Here is a 22,277-nt window from a genome sequence, read left to right as displayed (position 1 = left end):
GGATGTTTACCTGAGTACAAGTTTGTAAAGGTGTTTCATAGCGTCATTCTGCTTCATCTGTAATGCTGTATTTCTGTAATATTTTTAAATTGTCATTAATGTTGACATTTCTGAATTGAAGTAACATTAGCCAATGTTAATGTTTTAAAATTGTCATAGGTATTTCTGTATATTATGCTTTATTCTTACACATTTTTGCAAAGAGCATTGTGCCAAAATGGCATTTCCTCAGGTTATTGTATTTATGACATATTTAATTTTTGTATTATTTAATGACTCCTCTGGCATCTACCTATGAAAGGCTTGTGTCCTCAAAAGTAGTTCACATCATACTGAATTGAATAGGAGATTGTTTCTTGGAAAAATGTGAAATTCTGTTGTGATGCTTATTAACAAACGGTGGTTTTGTATTTTCATATGCATCCCAGAGATCTAACTCTCTAAGCTATCAAGGCGAGATCTGCAAAGTGCTGAATATCTGTAACTTTGCTGAAAATCAAACTTTCCATTACTAAAAAAATCAGCAGCAGGTGTTGCTCATGACAGCCCAGTCAGCCACTGCATTGGTGATTAAGCTTTGAAGACGCATATGCAAACTGCCCCAACCTCAGGATTTTCATAGTCTAAATGTAAAACTCTGATAATAGCAGTGAATTCAGAAGAAACAAAAGATACAGACTTCTGAACTGATTGAAATGGACGCAAATTAGATATGCACCTCAATGAATTTTGAAACCTCTCTGATGTTTTTCCTGTGATAAAACGTGAGTGTCTTTAGAGCAACCAATATTGGAGCGCACTGCCGTTAGGTGCAGGGGACAGGGAGGAGCAGGGTCTGATACAACATCTGTAATTCTTTTGCCTTGCCTAATTTACATGCTGTTCTAAATTACTACATTGTTATGGATCTTCTTTTAACGAAAATCCTTGGAGCTTCTTTGTTCAGATGCACTCTGAAATAAAAGCCTTAGGGGTGACAAGGCTCTGTACGTCCTGATCCAACTTTGAAGATGACCTAGATGATCTCCAGAGGTGCTTTCCAGACTAAAATATTCTGTGACAGGGACTAGGGGCCAGGTACCAAGCAATGTATCCGCATGGGAAAACTGCAAATCCTGACTTCTTTGGATAAATGGAAAAGAAGCTTTAAGTCTGAGCAAGGGCATCAAGAATGCTATTTCCATGTTGTTAAACTATCCCATCAGATAAGCCGACTGTTTCTCATGTGATAAATTGAAGCATGTGGTCTGTTTTGTCACACAGTATCAGACTGGGCAAAGGAAGGGTCTCAGCACTGGGACACTTGCTAGAGACACAGCAAAGTACAGGTCAGAGCAGATCTGAAGGATGGATTGATTGTGTGGATCTTTCCATCCTTTCCTCCTGCAGGGACAGTACCAGTGAGCCTGCAGGGAGTGCTTCGTGCTGTGAAAAAAGGTTCACCTACTACATGAGGTCTGCAGTTCTCAGCCCAGCTGCTTGGATCTGTCCCTGACTTCCTCAACTCAGCTTAAGCTGCAAGATGACTTGGAGAGAGTACAGAACCAAACCTAGGCCGTGCTTCCCAAATGGATCTTTAGACGTCCAGGTTTCCACACGTATGGCTCAGAGCAGGCAAGTCAAGTTGCTCACCAGTGTAACGGGGGTGAGATTCAAAAATTTCACTCTCTTTTGTATCCAGCATTTATTCAGGTGTAACTTCCATAATTTGATTTAAAGAAGAGTGGGCTCCTGAATAAATAAAACATAATTTTACTTTTACATGTGTCTCAGACATTCATAATGTACCTGGGAGATAAGTGGGTTGCTGATTATTTTAAGTATGACTATGAAGCATGAAGTGAATAATTTCTGGCTATGAACTAGAGCTGGCCAAACTAGTTTTTGCAGACAATATATCTGATTTGTTTGTTTATTCATCAATTTTAAGTTATTTCTAAAGACTGCATTTTTTAAAGTAATTGTTTGGGGTAACTCGCTTATAAAACTCTATTCCTGTCTAAGAAATGCTTTCATATTCAGTATTAAATTTTGCTTCAAGAGGATAGTTATACAAACCAGGCAAAACCAGATACAAATGAACTCAGACTCTCTATACACGACAAAGTTTCATCTGCAGTTGGTGACCCTGTAGCTGGTCTGATTCAGTCCCTGCTATCAGATACAACCCAATGTCAAATTTCTGTTGGGTAGTGAGTGATGAAAGCTAACTCAGAACCAGGCTTTCAAAAATGTCCACAAACTAATAGCTTTTCTTCATGAGCATATTGTCATCCTACAGGTCATGCTGTGGGATAGGTCTTTTAGGAAACATCCTCTATGCAGTGAAGTGACGCCAAAGTTGCCTCACAGGTTGGAATACCTGTCTTATTTTCAAACCAGCAGAAACTAAAGGTAGCAAATAAGGGTGGGGGGATTGCATCAGAGAGATGCAATCATTTTTTAACCTCTTTGGTGTGCAGGGAAGCATACAGGTGGCAGCATCCCCAAAGCTGGATCTCCCAGCATGTCTTCTGCAACTAGTATCTAGAGATGAGGATGTGATACCTACCGGTCCTCTCCATCCCTTCTAGTGCCTCCTGGGGTGGCTGCATCCCGCTGCACTCCCTCTTTCCCCTGCACAATTAACCTTTGCACAGGAGAGGGTGCTTCTCATACTCTACTTGCACCAGGGATGCAGCATGGCCTCATGATGCAATCTTGAAGTGAAAGGAATGTGAACCATAAAAAGAGAAATCTGTTATCCCAAATTAGACTAATACTAATATCCTGGTAACAGATGTTAGTTGCTGCCATCTTGAGCTATTGGTAAGAAAGAGTAGGACTCTAAACTCATTGTCTCAGAATCACAGAATCATATAGACTGGAAAAGACCTTTAAGATCATCAACTCCAACTGTAAACCTAACACTACCAAGACCACCACTACACCATGTCCCTAAAAATGAGACGTGGTCCCTACATGTCTCATCACTGTAATTCAGATCACTGATAACTTCTACAGTTTTGCTCTCTTACTTCATCCTGTAAGAAATGCTCAGAGATAACGAAGCAAAAACCAGCCTTGCAGACAGATGGAGAGTCTGCTGAGGAGAGATGATAAGCTATGCGGTAAGAATTTCACAAAACATCACATGAATATCACCTACACGAGCGACCTCAAAATAAGTCTTGTCAGTACGCCATGAAATGATCCATCCTGTTTGGCAGCCTCAGTCTGTGACGGGCCCATACATTTCAGGCCATGATCACAGAGCATGCCCTGTATGTTCAAAGGTCTGTCTTGAAATATTTTCTTGAGGGAGGTGAAGAATCAAAGAGAAGAGAGATACTGGGGGAAAAGGGTGTTGTACGATACACAAAGTCCTGAAAAGCCTTGTAAACCTAGTCGCAGATGTTCTGAACAAGTATGCAAATACCCGAGGGTTCAGAAAGCTACTTAGAAATGCATCAGCCTGTATCACAGTTCCCCATCTGTAAAATGGGACACTTCTTCCCTTGAGCATTGTCTGTCTTCTCTGTTTAAAATATAGGCCCTTGCAGGAGATACTAGAAAGAGTGAGCAGGTGTGTCATCTGCATATTCAGAGCTTACTGCAACAGAGCAGTGAATGGCAGGGAGGCAAATATAAGCTACTAAAGCACAAATTCTAATGAGTCAGCTCTTTCAGGGTCAGATTCAAAGCACTTTATTTGCTTCTATTTATGCTGGGGTATCAGAAAAAAAAAATATGCAGGCTTTCATTTTAACTTTGGGTCTCCTTCTGGTAACATGGGCACTAGACCCTTGGGGACTTCACTGGGATTTTTCCTCACTGGGATATTTTGGTGTTTGGAGGTGTTTTGTGGCTGCCAAAAGGTAAGAGTAATACCGATCGACAGAGTTGACTTCCAGACTGGAAACACGCAGGGCCAAGCGCTCACAAGGCTCATAGTACCTCTCCAGGTACAGGACTGAAAACAATCAGTAACACTAATAGTATTTGCTGTTGCAACTTCCGTACACAGTAGGCCACCAGTAATAATCTCTAAAATCCTTAGTGCTTTGAGATCTATCCATGTGGACACTGCCTCTCAAGCTCTTCCCTTCCTGGCACTACTTTCGTCGGTTGGGAAGCACCTTCTCAGCACCAGATTTCTGGAATGGGTCTCGGACAGTGTGAGCCTGATACGCTTGAGGCAACAGCACTATTGCTTACCCATTTGATTAATTTAGGGGGTTTTTTTGCCTTTCTTAAATACAGTCGAGAAGACTAGGCTCACACTACCCACTACAGGTAGATTTTATTATTGTATGTTTGACATTTATAGGTGACTTGACAATATGTTGGATAAAGGACATTTGATAACGTATTAAAAAAAAATCCTGTAATTTTCCGTTTAGCTGCATGTACCTTCCTGTCTACCTCTAATTCTTTTGTTCAAATCTTTTCTAAAATAAGGCTTATGAAAATGGACAGTCCCTAGCTCTCAATGGAATGGTGCACTTAACTGTACCGCTTACAGTAATAGCTGTGTCCTGAAGATAACAAAAGCACGAGCCTCAAACTAAACTCAGGACTGGATGCAGCAAGGGAAGAATGGGAAGAAAAGGGAACTTTCCTATGCAAAAGGGGAGAAAAATGTACATTAAATAACAAAGGAACTGAGGAGTATGACTGACTTCTTGCTTTCTCGACTGTTACTGTGGGAATGGCCTGTCAACAAAAGGCAGGAGATTCTAGCCAGGCCAAGTACAAATACGAAGTTTCTATCAGAAACAAGAAAAAGGGGGGGAATGGGGAACTTCCTTTGTACACAGGGGTGTGAAGCAGATACAGACAGAATGTAACATAATAATAGAAAACATTCAATGGGAAGTGAAAGGTCAGCAGGTAACTTCAGTACTCTACAAAAGCAGAATTCAAAGGCTTGTGTGATTTTATAACTCAGCAAGGGGCTTTCCCTAATGAGAGGCTGAGTGGTCCCTGCTTGCTTTATTCAAGGATGAGTCACTCCCTCTTCTGACCAGAAACATTCCCCTCTCATGAGAGGGAAGAAGCTGGAAATTATATTAAATATTTGTCTTTTTGTTTCCTAAGCATTCAGTTTCAGATACTAGAACTATTTCTAAGTCAAATTCCAAAATGAGAAATAACACTGTACAAGGAAAAATCCCAGAAAATAATCTTTTTTCTCTGGAGATACTGAAAACCATTACAAATAAATCAATGTGAAGTTAAATCAAAGCTGTGAAACCAGCTCTTCCTCCCCGAAGGCTGTGCAAAATTGAATGTGAATCTGAACTTTTTTTGCTGGCCTATAGTTTCAGATCATAATGACTTTAAACCTCCAGAATTTGGAGAAAATATTATTTTTTTTATGTAGAAATGTAGTTTGGACATATCCTTCCATGATATAAGCAAATATTAATGTATAATCCTGACTTGTCAGTGCTTCAGCATCATACGTCTAATTGACTAACATGAAGAAAAGCTTTTATGAAAGCAACTTTCATATCATTCAAATATTCAACACATCAGTCAACTATGGGTCGTGAGTCTACTGCCTCTATTCGGAACCACGCAGCAGAATTTGCATTTCAGAAATGACACTGAGAGGTTAATTCCCCTTTGCTACACTTCCAGCTTTTGGTTTGGATAAATTTCTTTGTGTTTTCCAGTGTAATTCTAGCCCTGACCCCTTTTAGGACACAGGATGATGTTTTTCCAGGAGTTTAATGTAGTCACAAGAGGGCACCAGACTCTAGCCTATTTCTCCTGCTGGCCATGGTGAACTTCACTGTGGAAGAAAAAGAAATAGTATCTCTTATATCTCTTAAGTTCGCAGCCTGTAATCATAAATTTGTAAGACTTGGTGCTGCTAGGTAGAACAATCCGTAGAGAGGCATGTGTGCATGCTCATGCTTACCATACAGATAGCTGTTGAGGCAGACACAAGATTGGGTTATAATGTTTATCCAGCTATGGCAGAAACATGCAACCTTTTTCAAATGGTGGCTACAAACAGGCAGAAAAACAAGAAACAAAAAAATAGAACTGAAAACAAGCAAGAAAAATCATGGGGAGAAAAAGAGAGAGTCAATTCCCTTGCTCCACACAATAAAAAACAGAGGATGATGGAACTTGCCAGGATCTGTCCATGATTCCCTGGAGAGGATGTAAGTGGCAGGAGGCAAACATACCACCTAAGGCATTCAGCTGAGCCAGCCCCTGCAGTATCTAAAGACCCAGCAAATTCTAAACAACTCTTTCTGGAGCCCCACTCTGCCTCCCTGCCTCAGCAAACCACTCCACATCATCCTGCACCACTGCTCACTGCAGCTCCGGCAACCTTATCCCAAGTCTATTGGCATTTGGTGCTACCTGTTAGTCAGATTAAGTAAGGCCAATTAAAGATGTATTATTCCATTAACATTAGACATGTTGAAATGATTGCTGGGAAACCACTGGCTACCAACAGAGCACCGGGAGACATGGGTTAACACTCCTTTATTGCTACAAAAGTCAAAGCTGTCATTCCCATCAAGGCACAGGACCGCAGCAGAGAACAAGACTAGCTCACAGCCTGTTATCTGTGTTCATACCCATGCTTCTAAGTGGGTTAACCCTTTAACCAGATAAGGCAGACAGGAAAAAATAGGGTGAAAAAATAGGGTAAAAAAAATTACATTTTTAATAGGCCTTTTCATGCCCTAGCTTACCTATTTCTTATGCTCATTTTTGGATACCCTCCCTAAACTATAATTGCTATGTTCCTACTATAATTTGTGACCTTATAGACTGTGTCATTCAGGTAAGTCGCCATCAAATCAACATCAGCAATAATTTGTGGATACAGTACATTTTCCAGTTTAACCTATCAACTCACCAGACTCTAAAACAAAATTTGGAAACAATCCAAACACTCCAACAAGCCATCACAGCCTTCATCTAGTCTTCCAAGGAGCACAGAGAGTCAATTTAACTTGCAGATAAAGCGTTAACTTCTATATCAGCATATTTCTCTTGCGGATGCTTAATTTTATTCTCCTTGTTATTAATGATGGGTCTAAGGAAAATCACATTTCACAAATGTTGTCAATGGCTTGTTACTACAGTCTCAGCCACTAGAATTAAGTTACTGCGTAAGAAACTCAGTGTCCTTATTTTTCTACTTTTTTCCCCTGGTTTTCATGGTCCAAAAGATTAACAACTTTAAGGCAAACTTAAAAAAAAAACAACTGGCCTAGAGATTCTTAAAAGTTTTGTTAGCTTTAACTGTGCTTTTGAATTATAACTCTCCAGTTTGGCACTACTGCAGAAACTAGTTTCCCACCGCTATTGTAATTTTCAGGGACACAACTTCTAGAAACAGCACAGTGCCTTCCAAAAGGCAGTTTTCAAGAGCAGAACACTGTAATATCAAAAGATGCAGAACAGCAAAGGTGTAAGGCTCAAATCTGGCCTAAAAGATCTGAAAGCCGTACTCTAATGTATGTGCAAGGCTGTATGAAAAAGGAATTATTCATTAACTTCTTCAGCTTGCAAGCGCTTCAGGCTATTTTGTTCTTACAGTATCTGCAGTTTTCAAAGGAAGGTAGACCTGGTGGGGGAAAAAAGATCTTCATATGCACAGCACAAACACATTCATCAGAAACAGACTAACTCCCAAGATGAAAATGTGGTACTTAGCTTGCTGCAAAGAAAGGAATACCTTGTGTAGTGACAGGCTGCACATGTTTTTTGAGCTTGTGGGTGCTATTTAATAGTAGATGCTTAGTTGCCATAGCAACTGTCATACCCTATGGTATTTATGCTTAGATATGGAACACATATTTTAAGCAGCACCAGACAACATGGCATTCAAGTGTCCAAAATGTACGTTTAAAAGAAAATGCCTGCTATGAAGGACGTAGGTGTGTTCCTCTAGTTATTAGAAAACCTTTATAACGCAACACTTTTGCAACAACAAAACAATCTTGTCCCTTACAAACATAAAACAGAACTACCATGATGATCCAGAAGAGGGCTTAGAAGCCTTAAAATAAAACCCCAAACAACATTCAGCACTTTAAAATCCATCTTTGCTGACGGCTACTGCATAATCTGGAGACTTTTGCTGTTTGGTATAGGCCACGGTACTTTGCCACTAGAGGTTTCTATTGTAGTTTTAGTATCTCGCTAGGTACCACTTCGAAAGTCTTAATTTCATGTCATCTGGGCTTTGTTCCTACCACAGATGTCCACTACCAACACAAAGCCACATACTGGCTGTTGGCCCCTGCCTGCCATTGCGCATACGTATTATTTGTGGTTTCACAGCTGGAATTTCTCAAGCGTGCTTTGTAGCCCCTTTGGCTTTTGTAGTTTTGCCACGGAGAACACTTCCTCTGAATGGGCTGGCAACTGTAAGTCTTGCTGAAAGCACTTCTTTTATTTTTATTTTGTCACATCCTGGTGGTTATGGAGCATAAACAAATATTCTAATATGAGGACACTCTTTCTTTCAGGCTCTTTCCACCATAAGAGGAAACCGATGGTCAGTAACTTCTACAGCTGTCTGTGAAGGGTCCTTAACTCCAACACGCCCACTTTAGCCAGGCAAGCTAAAAGAGTTTGCAGACTAGTACAAGCCTAAGAGCTTTCACGTGTCCTGTTTCCACTGTATTTCCTGCAGTCAAAACATATTAATACCTCTTCTTACCAATTTATTATTGGTTCCATAAAGTTACTAGCTGACCTCAGTAAACACAGTGGTGCTGGTTTTAGCGCACAGGGTTTCTTGGTCTGAACAAGTTCTTTTTAGCTCATTCTTTGCTCGTTTCGTAGCTCATGTCATCCCTAATTCCCCTGGCCTCCTAGCAGATAGATCAGATACCCACAGCCATAAAACCTAAGGCCTGAGGCTGGTGGCCTGAGCCAGACAGATTTCTGCCTAGGAACGGAATGGCATTGCTAGTGTTGTACTGACAGCCACATACCCTCCCTCCCATCACCTGTCTACTGCTGCTCTTCAGTTTTTCGCCAGCACAAACACCCAGCTGAGCCAAGACAGCCAGCCAATTGTTGCCATACTCAGACATGTATTAGCTGGTGCATGGATTAGTTGGTGTGATGAGCGCTCTGACTATGCTATTCTCATTTTGTAAGCCACTAACATCTCATGCCAGCATCATTATCATCCAACATCAAGCTACAGTTAGCCCACAAATGCTCACTTACTCACTATGAATGCTTTGGTTTGTTTTACAGGCACCAGATGCCTGCTGCTCTTATCCAACCCCCTCCTACAGGTAGAGCAACAGCCCTTCCAGGCTCAGAGCAATGAAGGAGAAGCTTACCCTCACTGAAGGCTGAGCAGAACTTTCAGCCACCTTTGGTGGTCCACACAGTAACACGCTGTAATGATACAAAACCACTTTCTCTTAAATTCAGTGCGCTGTGACTGCAGACCGCACACAATGAAGTTGTATCCTGTACCTGGTTTACGGGACCCAGCTGAGCTGCTACAAGAGGCTTACTTCTTAGGGAACAGCCACATTTAATTACCCTCCTTAGCCTTTCTTCCATCTGCTTCTGGATTTTTTAGGCTAGCTCTGCTGCAGGAATGTGCTCGTCTGCAGAAGCACTCAGGACTGTTTCATAATGCTGCCTATCTCAGAGGTAATCAGAATTTGCCAGGTTGGGCTTAAAGGAAATGGTACATTATGAGCAGGCCTCCTGCCCTACTCTGGAGCCAAATTAAAAAGACAAACATATCTTAAATGCTTTAATCAAACAGTAATTATGAGAGAAACAATACAGATGCAGAGCAAGTCCACGTTGTCTTTAGCAGGCAGGGGCAAGCAAGCTCTGTCCCCGTTCTGAACCATCGGGATCACAGCCAAAACTCTTCCAAACCTCACACAGTCGTGCCGGTACAGCACAGAGCTCGAGCGAGCACACCTAGTCTCTCAGTAAGACTCGCTAGCCAGAACACAGCACTGCACTGACGACAGCTCACGGCTTCCCGTTCAGGGCTGAGTCATGTCTGGTTGGCTCCAAGCACCAGCAGCGCAAGCACACGTTGTCCTGCCTCTGACTGCTCAGTCGTACTCTGAACTATTCGCCCAGCTACATAAACCCCAGGGCCCTCGAACCAGAGACAGAAAACGCTGCAGCCACGCAGGAGTGCAGAGTGGAAAACACTTCATTGTCAGCTCAGTATTGGTATTGAGACAGGACTCCATCCTATCTCACTGAAACTATTTGTTTCAAAGCTTAAGCAACCTCCTGACTAATTTCCCTACCCTCTTTATCTGAGGGCTTGCAAGCCACTGGTTGTGAAACACTGCGCTAAGCTTCATACAAACACGAAGTAAGAGACAGTGCCTGTCAGAGCCCACGAAACACTCCCTCCGAGAGACCTTTCCACAGGCTAGAAATACTATCAGGGCAGTGACCCAGTGGAAAGTGAGGAACTTCATTCTGCTTTTATTTCTGTTTCTTGTTCACCTACATAAAGATTATCTGCATTGGACCTTTAGAACTATTAAACCCCACTATTATTATAATCATTTGTAATGTAGAAATGTCATGGACTGAGATCGTTTGTGCAGCTTTGAAAATGCACAAATAAACTGTAAATTCCATTTCTTTTTTTTTCTGTCTTTTAAAAGCGCAGTTTCAGCCCTGCTCCCGGCCATTCAGCTCCTATTAATTTCTGCGGTTTTATAAACACTGTCCAACTCTAAACCCGCCTTCCCGTCACCGCCAATGTGCGAAAGTCTGGCCAGCTCAGCAGGGGCTGAGCAGCTCCAAGAAAGGAGCAGCAAAGCTCCCGAGGCATCAAGCACAGCCCAGCACAGGCTTGCTCCAGAAGGGAAGGAAGGGGGCTGGGAGGGAGGGAGTAGTGGCTGCTTTCCAACGAGCATGGCACGCAGGTCACACCACCCGGTACCAGCCGCCGCTGGAGGAAGAGGCAGGCCGGGGCTCCCGGGAGAGCAGGCTCTCTGACGGAGCAGGCGGCCTGCGGGATGGGGAGAGCCGGAGCTGGCTGCCAGCACGGCTCCTGCAGCCGCTGCCGCTCGGCCGTGGAGGAGGCAGCATGGCTGGAGCCCGTGCGCACATGCAGCTCTCGCAGATTGAAGCCGGGCCCGCCCTTCATCCACGCCGAGCACAGGCTAACCACTGCCCAGCCAAGGGAAAGGGCTCAGGGTAGCAGCTCCACTTGACTCACCCCTCCTGCTCTGGGGCAGGGGCTCCAGCTCAAATAAGCCCCAGCATGTGCTAAGGATGGATCTGCACCTCGGACCCGCTCGGAGAGGTCGAGGCAACGCCTGCTCCTGTTAAACCAGCCCTGTACCTCCTGTTTTCAAACAAAAAGGGCATCCCATTCAGGGATTTCCTCTTCGGTGATCACACTCTTCTAAAGGCTGCCAAGTGCTTTTAAATCCCCTGGGGACTGCCACTCGCTCTGAAGATTTTGCTGGGTGCCAGTGGTGACTCGTCTTAGGAGAGATCTGCTGAGCTGGTTTGCATCATTTTCTCCTGTCACCCATGTTAGTCATTTAATCAGCAAGCAGGTTGCCCTGCAGTGTCTCACCAGGTGCAATGCCTCTCAATTGCCTAGAAGCTTTGAGTACGTATTCTGAATCACCTTTTGATTGAGAAGTCTCCTGCCATTTCTGACCTGTAATTCCCCCCCCTTTTTTTCTTTTCTTTTTTTTTTTTTAATGCAGTTATTGTCTTCATTTCAGTTCCCCCTATCAGGTTGCTTTGCAGACGTTTCTTTCCAGTTCTGTTCCATGCTTTGTCTCTAGAACTTCAACTTTAACTTAGGTATTGGTTCTGCTTTTGCTCGCAGATTGTTTTAGCTGCAAAAGTTTCAAGGGCTGAGATAGCTTTCTCAATATATAAATACCTATTTAGGAAATTACCAGATTTCCACCTGTTCTTTTTAACTCTGGTGTTAAAATTTCATTTACTGAAACCAGTAGGAGGATGAAAAACTTCAGCATGTAGCTAAAATTTGATCATTCTCTTTATCACATTGTGGTTACAGTTCCATTAAATTCTTTATCACACTATTTTAGTCCTATCAGAGATTGTTTGCTTTCTAGTAAATACTTTGAGCTGTATTGTTTTGCATAGGTCTGTCCAGATTTTTCCATTTTGACTTTTCAAGTTTTGTTTCTCACATGTGAAATGTGAGACTTGTTTTCTCCTGAGAATAATCAAATCTTGTCATATCTCGATGAGACATAGATAGTTTCTCAGCTTTTCAAAGAAGACGGAGTGCTGAGAACCTTTCACAATTTTTCTTTCAGTGGCTTAATCAGAAACATAGATGATGTGGTTTTTAAGCCATCAGACATCCTCTCGTTTCACTGGAGAATTTATTGAGGAAAAAACAAGCTACAAACAAAAATGTCAAGACCCTCTCATTGTATCTAAAAGGTAAAAAAAAAAAAGATAAGGAGAGGCAACTTATGTTCCTTACTATATAGATGATGCTATAATTGGGAAGAGCAATACTAATGAACTGTTCTAGCTGTGATCCTGCAGGGAACAGCACCCACCCTGCCTCAAAAGGGAAGTCCAGAGAGGCTCAAAGGTTCTTGCAGGATTGATTGTGGTATTACCTATTTGAATTCTTTGCAGCGAAACTAGAAGAAGCCAACGTCAAGCCAAACAGAGGATGAGAACACATCTCTTTGTGGCATTGCTCTTTCAAAGTTTTGACACGTATTTTTGCACCATGATGTCATAAGCACGGTGCAAGAAACTGTAAAAACCAAGGGGAAATACTGCACTTTGTAACCGGTCTTGTCCCAAAAGCTGATCTTGCTTTGTTATGGGAATGTTATTTCCTCCTGCTTTCTCTTATCAAGCTACAGCTCTCTGTTGTTTTACAGCCTTTCCTACCGAACCTCAGCCCCAAGCCCTGTTGATACCCCCTCCTCCTGCTGTCTAGCCCACCCTCTCTCCATTTTCTTTCTCTCCTCGCTCCCCGCCCCTCCGGGCGCAGCACATCCTCCCCTGCCCGAGCCGCAGGCAGCAGCTGCCGTGCTTCTGCGTCTCTCTCCCGGCAGCCGCAGCCAGGACAAGCCCGGCTCCCCCCCCCGCTCCTCCTGGCTGCTTTGGAGGCAGCCGGCACGTAGCTGCAAGACCGGGAAAGCGACCGAGAAACGCTCGGTCGGCCTAAGTACTTGCAGATGTGCAGCGGCATCGAGCTGGAAGTCACAGCAGCGTTCAAAGCCCTCGGGTTTTTTTTCGCTCAGCAGGGCGGTTGGAGCTTTCGGGACGGCGACTTCCTAAGGGGTGCGAAGCTTCACCCCTTCCCTCCCTCCCGCCCCGACGAAGAGGCTTCCCCGTCCTCTGACTCCGAGACCTGGGCTGCGAGGCCAGGCCCAAACAGGAAATGCCACAAGCCTTGCTAATGGAGTCATGAGGCTTGGCACCCCCCGCGGCGCGGCAGAACCGGGGGGGAGGGTGGGGGGAAGCGGCTGCGAGGGCGGGCCGGCAGCGGTTGGCGCCGGGGACTCGCCGGCCCTGAGGGAAGCGGCGCCCGACGGCAGAGCGCGGCCGGACCCAGCAGGGGAGGCGGCGCGCCGCGGCCTCCGGGTGGCCGCCCCCCCTCCTTGCAGCTCCCTGGGCGCCCCGCGGGCTGCAGCAGGGCCAGGTCTAAACCTGTTCCCGCCGGAGCCCGTGGCCGGGAGCCCAGACGCGCCGCGGGGCCTTGGCTGCCGTTTGAAATCGGGGCTCCGCCTCGCCCCCCGCCTCCGCCTCCCGCCAGCCTCTCACGGCCGAGGGGACGGGCTCGGGCGCCATGGCAACCCCGCAGCCTCCCGGGGGCGGTGCCCGGGGCGGGAGGGGCCGGGCGCCATGGCAACCCTCCCACCAATCACAGCGGCGAGCGGCGCCTGCATGGTTTGGCGACAGCCAATAGCAGCCGCCGTTCCCTTGTAGGCGTGGCTGAGAGGGGAAGGCCCGCCCCCCGCGGGACGTCGGGGGCGGGGGGAGGAAGCGAGCGCCTTTGTGGGCTTTGACAATAAGATGGCGGGCGGGGGGAGGGTGGGGCCGCTCTCTACGGTTAGCCCCGCCCCCTCCCTCAAGCGCGGAGCGGTCGGTGAGGCGGGAGCGGGGGCTCCTGCGCTGGCAGGCGGCAGCGACAGCAGCGGCGCGGTGGTGAGTAGGACGGGCTGGGCTGGGCTGGGCTGGGTCGGGCGCGGCGCGGGGTCCTGGGCCCGCCCGCCTCCCCCGGCGGCTCCGCGTGGGGACGGCGCGGGCGGGGAGCCGGTGCCGGTGGAGCCCGCGGAGGAGGGAGCCGATTCAAAATGGCGGCGGGCCGTTTGCCGGGAGCGCGGGACGATGAGTAACCGCCGCCCGGGGCCGTTCGCGGCCGCGCGCCCGCCCCTGGAGCGGTGAGGGGGTCTGGGGCGGGCAGGCCAAGGGGGGTCGTTTTCCCGTCGGCGCTGGGTGCCCCTCTCCTCCGCTCGGTCCCTTCCCGAGCCGCGCACCCTCATCGCCCGCGCCTCCACCCGCGGGCACCCATCCGGCGCCGCCGCACGCCGTGGTGCCGCTGCCTTCCCGCCGCCGGCGCGCCGGGGCTGGGGACCTCCCCTGGCTCCCCCAGCGCACGCATCGCGGCTCAACCCCGCCTCGGCCCCCGCCGCGCTCCCTCCCCAGCCAACGTGCGCCGGGGCTCGCTCCCCGCCCCGGCCGCGCCCGCTGGTCACGCCTCTCCCCGCCGGCTCTGGCGGGCCGCCCCGGCCGCCGTCCTCTGCGTTTCCACGAGCTTTCTGCTCCTCGCACCGCCTGTGTGCGGCCGCCCCAGCATCCCAGCCTGCCCTTCTAGCTGGTGCCCCTTCCCCAAGCCCTCGTGTCCTGGGGACATGCCTGCCAGCCCCCTATGCCCGGGGGGTGGACCAAACCCCAGTGCTTTATAGGTGCCTTTGTCCCAGTCCGAATAGGGATGCTTCTGGCCCTACCAGCCCTCTGCTGTGTCTGCAGCCCATTTATAACTCAGCACCACCATACGCACACATATGCCTAAAGAGGAGTACTTGGCTTCCCATCTTCTTTTCACCATTGCACATAGCTTTGATTTCTTCCCACAGTTGTTATAAAGGAGAATTTTGGAGGGGGGAATTAGAGTGGTAGAGGGGACATACAATACCTTCTTACCTTCCCGTGCTAACCATCATCACTATACTTAACGACTGTACAAAAAGAAAAAGCACCCTGCTTAAGTGAACCTTCAGCACTGGCCCAGGTAGTTCTTGTCTGCTTTCTCCTAAAGATGAACAGTGCTAAAATCTCCCATCTTCTCTGTTACTCCAACTCTTAGGAAGCGACTTTTTCCCTTAAGTACTTAAGCATATTTTTGGCAGCATATTACTACATGAATCTGAATTGAGTGTGAGTCTGGAATGTGTAAGTTGATGCTCTAGTAAGAACTGGATCAAATTTCAAGCACCTTATTTGTAAAGCAGACTGGGAATTTGTCAATCCTAAAAGCAAAACTTTTAATGAATTGCATAATACTGTACTCCCTGTGCTACTATTAAAAAAAAACCCAAAAAAAACAACCCCAAAACCAAACCATCAAAACTCACAAAAATTCCTTTTTTCATACTGTATTATGCTAGACATAGCTGTTGTCTCCTTGACGGCTTTTTTTGTGCAGCTATTTCAAACAGCAGTTAAGTGTAACACACTAAGTTTGGGCTCTTGACACTCGGATAGTAGTGGAAGAAGGGAGATGGTATAGGTAGTCTAGATATTGCCTGCTTGAAATTATCGGGGAATTTTGAACACCTTGCTTCTAAAGGAGCAGCAATCTTGCTCTCATGTACCAAGCAGTTTTACACAATGGCTAATACATTTTTGAGTATGTTAAGTATATTTCTCTATTGATTTACATATTACATTTTAATTAATTAGGTTTTAATTTTAGTATTCTCTTGAGATGAGTGCTTGTTGGAGATAGTGCAGGGAAGTCTGGGGAAGGTTATTTATTTGCAAGGTTTTAATTGCATCTGATAATGGCTATGAAGTTAATATATTTTTTTACTGAGAACTTAGGTTCTGAGGCACGCTGGTATGCCAGTTAATAGAATCTGAAGAAATAATTGCTGTGATGGGCATGTTCTTTAAGTTTATGCTCGCAGAGGTCCACATGGTTTGTTTATTGCTTTAGGGAAGAACCTGGAATCCCATGCAGCAGGTCTTACGCATTATTATATTGCATGGGAAAACTGTTTCCTTCTTTAGTATGTTAACAGATTACAGACTGGACTGGTCTGCCAACATCCCCTATGTCTTTTAGTTTGCGGACATGATAATGGCTCTTTTACCAAGAACTCGTGTGTTCCCATCAATGGTCCCCTCTTGTATCAGTCTGCGATTTTGGGAGACTAATGGCCAAAGCCTTTTCCTCTAAAATTGTCAGATACCCAAAATAGCACCAGAAAATATTTTCATTTATTGTTCTTGTGACTGCATCATCTTTATCTTTAGTTTTTGTGGGTTTTTTTGTGGGTTTTTGTTTAGTTGGGTGTTTTTAAACAAAGTTTATGCCCTTGTCACCTACCCTAAACTAAAAGCATATCTAGTAGGAATTTGGGGATTCAAATAGTTGCTGTATACAGGCTCTCAAAGAGATTGCCCTTCATTTATGGAGTATTTTGAAAGTATACCTGGGGAGCAAAAACTTCTGGACTTTTATAGCACCATAATGTGTTTGACAGAAATAAGAAATACTTTATTTACTTGATATTATGGTGTCTCACTGGAGTTGTAATTCATATGCCTCATGACCCTGTCTTGAATGTTACTGTGAGCTCAGTCTGTAGAAGAGAATGAGACTCTGAGTTGGTTGAAATACAGTTTCCATGACTTAACAGCATTTTAGTCCGAATAGTTTGGGATTGAGTCAAAATATTTTGGCTTGAGAGTGTTTAAGGTGTGTTTTTTTTTGTTGTGGTATTTTAATGAGTATGCAGCTTCTTGAGAAAAACATGTTTTCTGCCCCTCCCCCTCACCCCCCAAGTCCTTTGTCAACCATCTCCTTCCCCCCCAATTTTGTGAGCAAGTACTCTTCAAAAATTTTTTTATTACCAGCCACAATAGAAAATAAGAATAGATGTCCATATGCATCCTCTTTACTTGTTTCTTTTCTAGGTATGTACTTCATTTGCAGACACTGAACTGTCTTGTACTGTACAGACATGTCTAGAAAAATATCTGAATTGTTTTCATATTTTATCATATAAGTTTTTGTAGCCTGTTGAAACGGAGCATTCTTTTAGGTTCCAGTAATTAAAGAAATTGTTGCATGTGTTTGGTAGTTGTATTTGGTATATCAAATCTTATTTTACCGTAAATGTGTTTTTAAAACTCAGCCTTTATAATTAAAACAGTTTAATTACTGTCATTACTTTCATTATTGTCATCTTGCAAAGTAAATCTTAGTCATAAAGTTTCTGTGCTGGTAAAGGAAAATTCTCCCTGGTTTTGCTATGTTTCAGTTTTGTATTTTGCGTGTGCTTGCTCTTTTTCTCTAGATGCTACAGAGATACATGGGTTTGCACAACAAAGGTGAAAACTGTATAGTTTTGTGATAAAAGTAATGAAGACTTGCTTTCAGTACGCTTTTGTGCGCATTTAAATTTTTCAGATGATCGCTAAAGATTTTGTTTGCGCTTTAAGTGGCAAAGGTGTAGGGATAAGGGAGAGGCTGGTCCAAAGGTCAGTGTAATAGCCTAGAACTTGGACTTAAACTGGCAGTTTCCTCCTCCTGCTGCAGATTTTGTATGTGTTGTTGGGCAAATCACCTTTGTGCTGTAGCTGTAAATTGTGTTTGATAGTACTATTCAAGTTTGTAGGAGTGTTGTGAGGATAGAGATACTGAAGCAATTGACAAAATACAGAGGTGTGTAAGTTTCTGAAATGGGAAACTATTTTGTTCTGCATCTCCTGTACTTGCTAGGTGGTGCTCTAACTTTTACTGTATGGACTCTTGCTCAGTAGCATGGGAGAAGAGGAAGGACTACATCAAACACAATTACTGGTATGTAATTTTTTGCTTCTTAAATTAAACTGTAATCTAGTATTTTGTGCAGTCTCAGGAACGGGGTGACAAAGAACTGTTTTTATGATGTAAGATACTAATTGGCAGTAAGTGTTACAGAAAAAAATCTAGTGAATGCTGTGAAAGGTTTACCTTTAAGAATCCATAAACATTTTTTCTCTGCTTCTGCACACCCAAGTGTGTGTAACGTATTGAGGTTTTCAAGTTTTCTGCTGCTTCTGTTCTTCTGTTGGTGTGCCTTAGAATAGTAGATGTATGAAAAACAGGTTAACATTCAATTGAAGTGTTGTAATTATTCTTCACAAGAATATAAGTTGAAGTAAAAGAAGCTTCAAACTCTGCACAGAGTGTTTAATGTTTGATAACAATATCATACATGGTTGATTAGTAGTCCCAAAAGATGTCTCTCGAGGTCAAGTTTCACCTGGGGTGTGTGTGTTTAGAAATTACTGTACATACAACTTTGTAGGAAAAATTAAAAGGGATATCCTCCGATAGGAAGTTGCAGGAATATCTAAAAATCTGGAAAAGGCACTATCAAGCAAAAACTTGGCTTGTATTTAATGGGAATAATGCAAATACATTAGGTTACAGCAGAAAATTTTAAAAGAAACTTCCAAAGCATTTAATATATTGATAATCCATGGATAGCTTTTAAGAAGTCTACGAAAAATGACCATAAGACTAAGTTCATATATTCTATATTGTAGTCTCTGCGTATTATGATTTTTGCATATTATGATTTCTAAAGAGTTTTGTACCTTCAGTGGAAAGAAATCTCTGAGAGTCGGCAAATCCAAAAAAAGGTTATTTCATGGATATATACAGCAATGTAAGAAGTGTTGTACAGAGTCAGACCAAATGTTTATCTAGCTGGTGTGCTATCCCCAGGTTTTCAGAGTAGATAAGTATGTAATGTATTTTGAAAGGAACAATGTTGTTGCACTTTGGTGGATTTTTAGTGATTCTGAAAAAGCTGAGAGAGAGCTCTCTGAAAATATGCGGAACATACGGTAGCAACCAGAAAAGCAAGGTAGAGTTTAGGGCTTACCAAAGGAAATCGAAAATGATACAGAAAGACACTGCAATAGTATTTTGGTTTTATCAGCTTTTAGTTGAAAAACTTTGTTTTGTTTGGGTCACTCCATTAAAAAAAAATCCCCAGATATTCGGCAAACAGGAATTCTAAGGATAGAAGAGTTAGAAGGGGCATAACAAAGGTGCCTAAATGTAAAGATCAGGTACTAGCTTTCATTTGCAGCCCATTTTTTTTAAGACTAAAAGAAGTGACATGTACTGCATTTTAAAAAAAAAAAAAAGGTTACTTTGTATTTCAAGAGATCAGCTGCAATATTTGCGTGGGGCACTGTTGTCAATATTAGTGCAATTCAGAAGATCTGGAGGCTAGTGCTTGAAAGTCAGCACTTGGAAAATTCAGCAAGTGATTTTTAGTTGTAAATAATGAGAAGCCTGGATGCACCCCACTTGTTTTTAGCTGTTGAACCTAAACTAGGAATATGGGAATTTTGCTTTCTTATAGTCAACTGGGAAAGAAGTTACAGAAGCCCATACAGAGGATGACTGTGCCTATCCTTATTGGACTTGCACAATTCAGATTGGAATTACACAGTTCAGTTACTCACTTGAGTAAGGGAACCAGAAGGACTGCTTTAGGCACCTCAGTTGAATGTCTCAAGTTATATGGAACAAATCTAGATCTTACTCTCCCTGTAGCCAAAATAAGCTTACCTTTTCAAGTGTGCTGCCCATGGTATTTTTTTCACGTTACTCTGTTAGGCATGCTGATGTTCTGGAGGGGTCAAATCTTTTAAAGATGGTGTGCCAGGTTGTATTTTTATTTCCAAAATTGGAGGTTAAGCATACCAGTAGAAACTCAGGAGAAGCGAGGAGAAACTGCCTCTCCAGTAGATGAAATACAGCCGTTGAGATGTTTGCTTCTGTGTGAAGCAGCAGCTCCTGACTTCCATCAAGTGTGGAGCTTAATGGGAGCCAGGAGCTGGGAGCCCCTGCCTCTCTCTGATGCCATGACTTGTGGACCTGCGCACCCCTGGTTCCTGAGTGCCATCTTTGGGACCAGTCCATATGTTCCTGACCCCTGTTGTACCACACTGGCCATTCTGTAACCTGGTATGACAATTCTGATGTTTCTATCTTAAAAGAATTTGCTGTTTAAATTTAAGAGTAAAGTTTTCTGTTTTGTTTTTTAGTCTTTTTTTCCCTCCCTCTTGAGCTGTTTATGTTGTACAAGAATTTTTTTTTTTTTTTTTTTAACAGGACACAATGTTTGTGCGAGGATTAAAGAGAAAATGTTTTGATGGCGAAGAAGATATTGAAGGAACTCTAGCTGGTATTAAGGCTATTCCTTCATATAATCTTCAGCGGCAGTCACTTTTAGATATGTCCTTGGTTAAACTTCAGCTGTGTCACATGCTGGTTGAACCTAATCTTTGTCGTTCGGTACTTATAGCCAACACGGTACGGCAGATCCAAGAGGAAATGACTCAAGATGGGACTTGGCAGATGATAAATACACAGAGTACAGGGCAGGCATCCCTGGATCGTCTTGTTTCAACAGATATCCTCTGTCGTTCATCTAGGGAACAAGCTGAGGGAAAGCATGTTCCAGGCTATAGTACTTTCAATAAAGACTTTGAGGGTGACCAGGCACAAGATAGCTCAGAAACTATGTCAACAGCCTCTTCAGTGCAAGCTCCGAGAAACCTGCAGAGCAACGTGTGGGAAATGGAGAATCCACAAGAAAATAAAGGAAACTTTCAAAAATCATTAGATCAAATATTTGAGACACTGGAGAATAAAAGTCCTAATTCTGTTGAAGATCTTTTTTCAGAAGTTGACAATTCTTACTATGATCTTGATACTATGTTAACAGGCATGATGAGCAACACAAAAATGGGACACTGTGATGGGCTTGAAACGTTTTCTTCTCCAACAACTACAACTTCTAACTCTAATTGTAAATCTGATCTTAATGAGCTTGATCATATTGTGGAAATCCTTGTGGAATCCTGAAACTCCTTGGGTAGGAGATAAAGATCTCTTAATGGGAAAAAAAGACTTGAGAAAGCTATTTCCACAGTTTGTTCTATCAAATCTGCACAAATATCTATATATTATATAGATATATATATTAAAAAAGCACTTCATATTGCAAAATAGTGTTAACTCTTAAAGTTAACCTGCAACTTGTAGTGTAATAATCCGATTTATTGTCCACTGAACTGTAAGTACATACGGTAAATGTTTTTAAGTTTGGGGTCCAAGGCTCTTGAAATTGGGTTCCTTTTACCAATTTGTTTTAGCCTTTGATGGAGGATATGCTCAGTGAGAGGGAGTCTCTCATCTTTTTCTTATACTTCTCCCAGTAAAAATGGTAATAAACATAGAGAGAAGTTGGATAACTGGTTTCCTATTTTCCTCCGGTTTCCACTTTGTTACACCACGTAACTCCTACCAGATCTGCTGCTTCTAAGTCGCTACATGGCTCTTAAAGAGCAGTATGCAATAGTTCCTGTTATCCTAGCTAGCTTATTCTGTTTTTTGCTACAATTTTTACTTCAAAAATAGTTTTAAAGTGTTTATTGGTGTTTAGATTTTTCCAGGTATTTTCCTAAAATATATTTTTACTACAGATATTATGTCAGCTGCTAACTTAGTAACTTTTGATCATATCTGCAGTTGATGTATTTTTTGAAAGATTTTCAAAAAGGGATGTTTTTTTACCATGAGCTACCCAATGTAGTTCAGTAAAGTGTATGTAAATGTAAATATATGATTTTATACTTTACATTAAAATGTAAGAGCTGTTTTCATGATTCTGTTTTATAGAGTAGTACTTTACTAAATTGAGAATTGTACAATTATGCTTTTCATATCCCGTATACTTGAGTATCATTAGAAGAAGAGCTTTGATCCAGCTAGATACAATTACATTTAATTCATTTTAGACCGTATTTTTTGTTAACTACAAACCTAAATTACGTAGGTTTTTATTTATGTGTATTTATATGTAAATGTCATCAAGTGAATTGTTTATCACTGAAGTCTACCATCAAATATTTGTTTATATGGGATAACTATCTTGCACTAATTACTACAAAAAGTGTTATTAGCGGCCTTTAAATCTCAACTGGTATGTCATGATGTCTTGTCATAATTAATATGCTCCACTCTTACCAAGGGT

The 22,277-nt window shown here is 43.3% G+C and overlaps 1 protein-coding gene across 5 annotated transcripts; it reads left to right on the top strand.

The window, feature by feature from the left end:
- Window positions 1-14,009: 14,009 nt before the first annotated feature.
- On the top strand, window positions 14,010-22,277 carry CDCA4 (cell division cycle associated 4). 5 transcript variants are annotated; one of them, XM_075503737.1, is made up of 4 exons: window positions 14,050-14,148; window positions 17,954-18,034; window positions 20,027-20,203; window positions 20,351-22,277. In XM_075503737.1, exons 3-4 carry the CDS (start codon window positions 20,159-20,161, stop codon window positions 21,104-21,106), a joined length of 801 nt encoding a protein of 266 aa, XP_075359852.1. In that variant the 5' UTR covers window positions 14,050-14,148; window positions 17,954-18,034; window positions 20,027-20,158; the 3' UTR covers window positions 21,107-22,277. The 5 variants fall into 5 exon arrangements, with proteins under 5 accessions (XP_075359854.1, XP_075359852.1, XP_075359851.1 ...); XM_075503736.1 differs by having other exon boundaries at window positions 20,024-20,203; XM_075503739.1 differs by lacking the exon at window positions 20,027-20,203 and having other exon boundaries at window positions 14,010-14,148; window positions 20,351-22,275.

Source organism: Mycteria americana, chromosome 5 (assembly GCF_035582795.1).
Source record: "Mycteria americana isolate JAX WOST 10 ecotype Jacksonville Zoo and Gardens chromosome 5, USCA_MyAme_1.0, whole genome shotgun sequence".
Lineage (NCBI taxonomy): Eukaryota > Metazoa > Chordata > Aves > Ciconiiformes > Ciconiidae > Mycteria > Mycteria americana.
Note: the sequence above shows the minus strand (reverse complement) of the source record. Positions and strands in the feature narration are given on the sequence as shown.